The sequence below is a fragment of the Lycium ferocissimum genome, chromosome 12, assembly GCF_029784015.1.
Source record: "Lycium ferocissimum isolate CSIRO_LF1 chromosome 12, AGI_CSIRO_Lferr_CH_V1, whole genome shotgun sequence".
Classification (NCBI taxonomy): domain Eukaryota; kingdom Viridiplantae; phylum Streptophyta; class Magnoliopsida; order Solanales; family Solanaceae; genus Lycium; species Lycium ferocissimum.
Genome location: NC_081353.1, coordinates 38,918,103 through 38,926,680, shown reverse-complemented (window position 1 = coordinate 38,926,680; position 8,578 = coordinate 38,918,103). Strand labels below are relative to the sequence as shown.

Here is an 8,578-nt window from a genome sequence, read left to right as displayed (position 1 = left end):
CTGTTCTTCAAAGAATTCTGAAATGTTTGTATCTTTCCAAAACGGAGGTTTATGACTCCGTAAGCTTTCATGACAACAACGATGGATATGTTTTACAATGACAACGATGATGTCAAAAATGAGAATATTTTCCTACGATGAATATGATGATGATGATTCCATGTTTAAAGGTTCCAAGTCTACGATTTCAGTGACGATATGAGAATGTTGAGCTATTTCTTGATTTCTCAATTTTATTCATGAATGATGACTATTTTTAAAGATTCTAAAGTATATGAATTGATGCCTTATGATCCTATTTTATGTTTCCTCGTGAAGTTATTACGTCGTCTCACCTTATAATAATCGTTCTTTCAAAGTGAGACAAAGCGACCCTGATTATTCCATAATACAATCGGAGGTTACCGACCTTACGTCACTCCGATAGATACATGACTTTTCTTGGGCTCTCATGCATGCTACTTATATGATATATGAATATGATATATGTATATGTATATGTATATGGGGAATATGGGAAAGGGCGAGAGCGTTATATACGCGTAACCACGATCGATTGGTATAATATGACATGATACCGTCCGGGACGCGGGATGGACGCGGGATATGTGGTTATGGATCGGGCCGCACGTTCCGCGACAATATATTATATGGATATATCCGCGCGCATTATATATATATATATATATGGATCGGTTGCACGTTCGCGCAGCTACGCATGCATGGTTCCGCCAAAAGGGCACTCGGATGTACGTGTTACTCTTTTATCTCTTAAAATGCCCTATGTTTTCGTCTTGTTACTACTCATGTTTTGTATCCTCTAGAATGTTTTACTCATGCCTTACATACTCGGTACATCGCTCGTGCCGACGTCCCTTTGTGGCGGCGCGTTTCATGCCACGCGTGTGTATACGGACGAGTGGAAGATATTGCTAGAGGATGCTCAACGAGGTTGGCGAACTCCATTTCATCGAGTGTTGCAGTCGAGTATCACGTTATGGTATACGGAATAAAGTTAGAGACTTTGTAGACGAAGTCGCGTGTATAGCATATCGGTCTTGTAAGCGGCCACTTCAAGCCAATGTGTCATCATGCATTATGATACAAAGATCATATGATTACAGATTTTGCGTGATTTGAGAATAACGCACAGAATGTTTTTGAGAAGCTTTCATTATGCATTTCATTTCGTGGTTTAAGAGTCCAGTGAGATTATGAATATCACGAGAACCAGCGGGTTCGCTCGGCTCTGAGTAAGGGGTCGGGTGCCCATCATGCCCCATCGGAATTGGGGTGTGACAGTATCATACACTCACAAAAGTATCATGGATGAATGACTCACATGATATTTCATATACTAACAAGATATCATAAAGGACTGATTCATTCTTTAAAAAAAAAAAAGAGCTTAATCGTCTATGATACTCACATTATATATATATCATATACTTATAGGGTATCACAGAGATTGGTTCATTCGTTCAAGAAAAATACAGCTCAATCCTCTATGATACCCACATGGTATATATCTTAAATTGATAGGGTATCACAATAATTGATTCATTCCTTCAACAAAAACACAACTCAATCCTCTATGATACTCTTATGGTATATATCATATACTGACAGGTTATCATAAGGACTAATTCATTTCTTATCAACTAACAAAAAAAAATTGTCAGTCCTCTAGGATACCCACATAGTATATATCATATACTGACTGCGTATGATAAAGGCTTGATTCATTTCCTTAAAAAAAAACCTCAGGCCTCCATGATACCCACATGGTATGTATGTATGTATGTATGTATGTATATGTCCGTTGAAGGATATCATAGAGGACTGGTTAATTCCTTCAAGGGACATATAACTCAATCCTATATGATATCCACATGCTATATATCATATACTCACAAGGTATCATAGATGAATGACTTACATGATATATATCATATACTGACAAAATATCATAGAGGACCGACTCATTCTTCAAAAAAAGATCTTAATCGTTTATGATACTCACATGGTATATATCATATACTTATAGGGTATCACAAAGATTGGTTCATTCGTTTAAGAAAAACACAACTTAACCCTTTATGATACTCACATGGTATATATCATATACTGCTAGGGTGTCATAGAGGACTAGTTCATTTCTTTAAGAAAAACACTCCTAAATCTTTTATGATACCCACATGGTATATATATATATCGATGTGGTATCATGTAGAGATCACAGCTCATTTCTTCGAAAAAAAAACACTACGCTCCATGATACTATCCTCTTATATATCATACACTGATAAGGAATCATAGATGGCAGATTCATTACAATATTACTTAACTTAGTCCTCTATATATGATGCCTACACTGTATATATCATCTACTGATAAGGTATATATCATGAGGACTCATTTCTTCAAAAAAAGCAGTCCTCAATCATTTATGATACCCACATGGTATATATCATATACTGACAGGGTATCGTAGAGGATTGGTTCATTCATTTCAAAAAGAGCTCAGTTCTCTATGATACCAACCTAGTATATATCATATACTGAGAAGGTATCATAAATGACTTGTTCATTCCTTCAAAAGAAAATACTCCCCAATCCTCTATGACACTCACATGGTATATATCATATACTGTTGGGGAATCATAAATGACTTGTTTATCCATTCATTCAAAAGAAAGTACTCCCCAGTCCTCAATGCAACTCACATTGTATATATCATAATATACTGACATATATCATAGAGGACTAGTTCATTCCTTTAAGAAAAACACAACTCATTTCTTAAATCTAAAAAAATAATTCTGAAACATCTATGATACCCACAAAGTATATACCATATACTGATAGGGTATCATAAACGATTAATTCATTTCTTCAAAAAAGCTCTTCAGTCCTTTATGATACTTAAAAGGTATAAATCATATACTGACGCAGTATCATAAAGGACGGCTTCATTCCTTCAAAAGATTTTTAATAAAAATACAACAAATAAGTTTAAGCTTGATTTTAATATTTTAATTTATATATTATTTTTAGGGAGTTAATTGTTGTAAAAAAAAAAAAAGTTACAAAAAAAATGGAGTCATATTTTAGATATAAGCTTCGTTTTGATTTGCAAAAGAGAAAAATTATAAAAATATATTTTCTATTAATTTATGTTTTAATAAATAAGCTAGTGACTTTAGTATTCTTTCTTAATTATTTCTTATTATAGTCTAATTATTTAAGCTTTTATATATTTTATTAATCTAAGGATAGTTAATTAATACTTTTATTTTTATTTTTATGTTTAAAAAGAAAAAAAAAAAGAGAAAAGACAAAAAGAAAAAAGGGACAAAGAAGAAGAAGATGATAATCTAACTAAAAAAAAGAAACGAACATCAACACAAGGATGTGGGAACTGGGACAGAACATGGGAAGTGGGAAACGTGGGGAATTGGGAAGTGGGACTAAAACTGAATGTGGGCATCGGGTAAATTTGTTAAATCACGTGTATTCCGGTTGATAGTTTAAATGAGGCAAATCCGGGTAATTAGTTTACGTATAGGGGGCATTTCATGTAGCAATATTAATCCCAAAATCGCTTAATAGGGACAAGCTTCTCCGAAAAGGGCACGCTAACGCTATTATAACAAGAATATAATCGAGAACTGAAATACGAATGTTTTTCAATCACGGCTAAAGTCGAAAAAAAAAGAAAAAAGGACTAACCCATGCTAATGCTATTATTATACAATGGGCAATTTGCAGGATTTCCCTTCGCTGGGGGTCGTCTTTAATTTTTGCCCCTCAAATTGGTGGTCTTTAACTTTTATCCTTCGCTAAAAATTCTTTGGTTTCGGGTTCGAATCTCGCTAACAAAAATTTACAAAAATTCATGCAAGAGTAGAGTTTTGGTTTTCACAAATACGCCGGGGTATACTTTTAACGGCATACGGACGATAATTTCGAAGCAGCGGCAAAATTCTGCCTTAAGGCATGATTTTGAAGCAAAATCCGCAAGATTTTTTTTTACTAAGCTGGGGTTTAAGCCCATAAGGTTTAATGGCCGTCCTACAACTTTGGTAATTTCTTCACAAGTGTATCGGGGCTAAAATAAACTCGGCTAATTTTTTTTTTTTAAAAAGCGGCAAAATCTTAAAGACCACTAATTTAAAGGACAAAAATTAAAGACCACCCCAAATAAAGAACAATCCGCGCAAAAAAATGCTATACAATTTCCTTGTCTAGAATCTTAAGCTCTAGGTTTTATTGTGGGCTGAGGTTGTAACTATGGGCTTGTTAAGGGTCACAGTACGACTTTTCTTGGGTCATTTGCACTTTTGTTCCTATTTTGTGCTGGTCGTTAATTTTTGGCCTCATACTTTTTTGGAAAAATAATATAGAGTACCTATTTAAGATTCTTTATTACAAAATAGATAAATAATTTTTTTTATTTACAAAACATAACGATATTTTATGAAACGTGACAGATCTTCATATTTTTTTCGTTTTTTGATTTTTTTAAAATTAATTTAAATTAAAAAAAAACAATTTTAATTTTTTTTAAAAATAATTTTTAATTATTTTTAAAAAATTAACTTTTCAATTTTGTTTAAAAAATATTTTTTTAAAATTTTATATTTTTAAAAAATAAGTTTTTTTATTTATTCTTTTTAAAATTAACCTTTTTAAATTATTAATTTTTTAAGAGGCTTAAAAAATAACTCAAATTTTTGTGTATGAAATGTGTATTTTTAATATAGTTTTCGTACACATAATTTTGAGATAAATTTTAAGCCTTAAATATTGTATCAAAATTGTATACAATGTTATTGTAGTTGTATTAATTTTTCAGAAACCTAATATGAACTTTATACATGAAAATGTGAGCGAAATTTTAAGTCTTGAGCGAGATATACACATTTCATACATAAAATTTTGAGCGTAATGTTAGCCTTGAACGAGATATACATATTTCATACACAAAATTTGAGCAAACTTTTTAAGCCTTGAGCAAGATATACACATTTTATACACAAAATTTTGAGTGATTATTTTAAGTCTTGAATGTTGTGTGAAAGTTGTATACAATATTGTTGTAGTTGTATTAATTTTACAGAAACCTAACATGAACTTTATACACGAAAATGTGAGCGAAATTCTAAGCCTCGACCGAGATACAAATTTCACACCGTTTTCAGACAAAAAATTTTGAGCGAATTTTTTAAGCCTTGAACGATATACACATTTCATACAGTTTTCATACAAATTTTGAGTGAACTTTTCAAGTCTTGAGCGAGATATACACATTTCATACACAAAATTTTGAGCGAATTTTTAAGCCTTAGGTATTTTTCTCAAAACGAAAAGTAAAAAAATATTTTTTAAAAAAATTAATCATTTAAAAAAATTAATTAAAAATTATTTTTTAAAAAAATTAAAATAATATTTTTCCTTTTTAAAAAAAGTTTGTATGAAAGATGAAAATTCGTTTTTTTAAAAATTAAAATAAATTAAAAAAAAGTTTGAAAGATGTCATTCCGTAAATATTTTTCTTATTATGTATTTATACGTCATTCACCCTACTTTTTTTGCGGGAACAAGTTTATATTTTCGCATTATAATATCCTACTAGTTATGCTCCACGCCTTTAAAGAACTTATGCTCCGCTAGGCATAAGTTCAATTTTAAAGGACAAAAATTAAAAACCAACCCATTTGAAGAGAAAACAGTGCAAGTGGACTTGGCCTCCAACGTGGACATACGAGGCAAATAGAGTCCAATATGTTAAAAAAATAAGAAAGTGAGGCAAAAAGAGTATATTAGAGCATAAATTCTTGCTTCCTCTTTCTATTGTTAATTAACTCTCTCTAATTCTCTCTCACTTTTGGTTTCCTCTTTTGAATCAAATAAGAAGAAGGGAATATTTTTCTCATTTTCTATTCCTTGCTAAACGAAAGTTTTGCTTAATGGTTAAGGTGAGACCAACATGGAACATGCCGATTCGTTCACTTCTTGCTTCTGGACAAGGGTAGCTCTTCCCAACATAACTAGTGTTGGTAAAAATTTATGTGCAACCTATGTTTACATTACATAACTAAGTAAGCAAAATTAGACGAAAAGAAAAAGGGAATATGAGATTACCATAACAGATAGGATGAATGTTGGGATGATATTATCCCTCCCGGATTAAAATCTCCGTTTTCATAGTTATTTTCAACGACCTGAAGCATTTTGTTGGTTAATACTGTTGGAAATATAAGACGGGCCCTTGATAATATCATAGGGCACAAAGAGGATGGAAGAGGGAGATAGACATTAATCTCACTTCATATCATTAGAAAACTCCAGTCTTACATAATATCCTTACAAAGGATGTTTTTATAGGTGTCAAGAGACACTTCTAGACTCAATACTTGATAAATGATTTCACACACATCATGAACCTAATCTCCTTGAAAATATAATAATGTCCCTAGATAATACAAAAGACAATAAACTTAGGTAACATAAAAACCATGCACCTAGGTATTCTAAAAGTCGTTTGAATCCAGACACTTAAACATTTAAGTTTACTATTTTCAACAAATACACCCTTCCTCGTCTCTAGGTTTCTAGGTATCTATAGTAAGAAAATGAGTATATGACACATGTTTTACCTATAGAATTGACATTAAACACATTTAATTAATTAATGTATATTCTCACCGGAAATGATAATTTAACTATAGTAAACTAGTGTATGATTTGGCGTAAAGATCGAGTACGAGGAAGTCTTAACAATCAATGTTTCCTTACCTTATAACTCTACAAAGAAATTGCCTTATAGCTCACTAATAGAGTAACTAGAATAAACTAAATATGAAATATTTTTTTAGATAAAAAAACACAATATATATTATTTATTCAAATCCAAGTCAAACAGGATATTATATTACCAAGCCTAGAAAAATAATTAAGATTTTTAAATAATTGTAGAAAATAAGAGAAATAAATTAACAAATACGTAGTATTTGGCTTTTTTTTCAAGCCAGATTGATGATTGCTTCTTTCATGAATCTCATTACATTCTAAAGAAATTCCAGGGTGTACAAATAAGTCATTAATTGTTAGCATGGCAGCACAAAAATTGGAAACTAACAAGATGGGAAAAAGAAGCCTTATTTTCTCCATATTCTTGCAAGAGAGGCAATACTTATAAGTGAATGACAATAATAATCCCTAATTAAATAAGCACCAAAATTATCTTGATTTGGTGCTACTGCATTCTGGGCAACTATAGTATGTAAATTAAAGAAGAACCCAAGGATATTTAACATATAGTATACACATATATAAATGGAAAAAATTTATCTACACAGTGTAATTTTCTGACAAGAGGAGCGTTGACTCTCCTTGATCACGGGTTTACGTAGCTCCGCGTCTACTTATAAATTAAACATATGCTTTTATCTATGATTTGGTGCTACATTTTGGGTAAATAGTACTTCCATTTAATGGTAACTTAAGCTTACAATTAAGGTGCAACCAGAACTTAACAGAACCAACTATCCCTACTCTCCACCTAGTTCTTGTACTCCCTTTCAGTTCAAGAACCACTTGTCTCTGACTCAACGCCAACTCAGCAATTTCTCCTTCTTCCCGAGTCAACGCGATCGACGTTGATTCCACCGGATAATACAATGGAATTGAGCTATTTTTAGCTACATCAAAAGGGTCAGATCTTAAATAAGCCACTTTCACACCATCGAACCATAGTGTATAATATGTCTCATAAAAACTTGCATGGGCTTTTGCATTGTCATTTTGAGCATTGATGACAATTGAGAGTTTGATTGACATGAGATTAGACATGTCATAGGCGAAATTGTCCACATTTGCACTTCTGACATACATTTGTGGAACTTTTGGCCTAACGACCATGTATCCGATGAAGACGACTAGGCCGGTGATGATCACGGATAGGGTTATCAAGGTGCAGAGTATGGCAACACACCAGATTAAAGGGTTGGTGCGTCGTTCCGGGCCTAAAACTGGCTTTGGCATTGGGAGGACGAACAAGGAGAAGGTGAGATTGGCGTGTGTGGTTGATGATCTTCAAGCTAGCTGAATACCTATCTGATAGCTAGCTAGTTTTGTTTTACTATCTGCTGTTATTGTTGGACGGACGAAGAGGAGGTGAAATCGGCGTGTGTGTTTGATCTTCAAGCTAGCTGAATGTCTATTTGATGTAATTAGTCCTGCTCCACCATCTGATGTTACTGCTCTCGATGAGATATGATAGTTTGAGTAGGCAATTCTCCCCTTTTTAATGTTCTTGCGATTCATAAGCGATGCTATTGAATCTGCAATTAAAGAAATATCGTCAGTTCTTGGAATAAGAGATTTAGGACATTATATATGGTGGAGTGACAACATTGGAAGAAGTTCAAAGGGATTTTTTTCTCTCTAGATAGTGAAGGATATTTTAAAAGTATAAGAAGAAAGGTAGGTGCATGTGTTGAGGTACTTGGTTATAATTGGTGGGAAAGGTTTTGGTATCTTCTTTCCCTTAAGGTAAAAGTTTTCTTTATCT

General features: G+C 32.5%; 1 protein-coding gene across 1 annotated transcript; it reads right to left on the bottom strand.

Annotated features, from left to right (window-relative positions):
- Window positions 1-7,138: 7,138 nt before the first annotated feature.
- On the bottom strand, window positions 7,139-8,578 carry LOC132039967 (NDR1/HIN1-like protein 1). The gene has a single exon (XM_059430533.1). The coding sequence runs from the start codon at window positions 8,047-8,049 to the stop codon at window positions 7,456-7,458; it is 594 nt and encodes a 197-aa protein (XP_059286516.1). The 5' UTR covers window positions 8,050-8,578; the 3' UTR covers window positions 7,139-7,455.

Excerpts from the sequence above, each read along its gene's own strand:
- LOC132039967 (XM_059430533.1), bottom strand. The coding sequence starts at position 8,049 with ATGCCAAAGCCAGTTTTAGGCCCGGAACGACGCACCAACCCTTTAATC.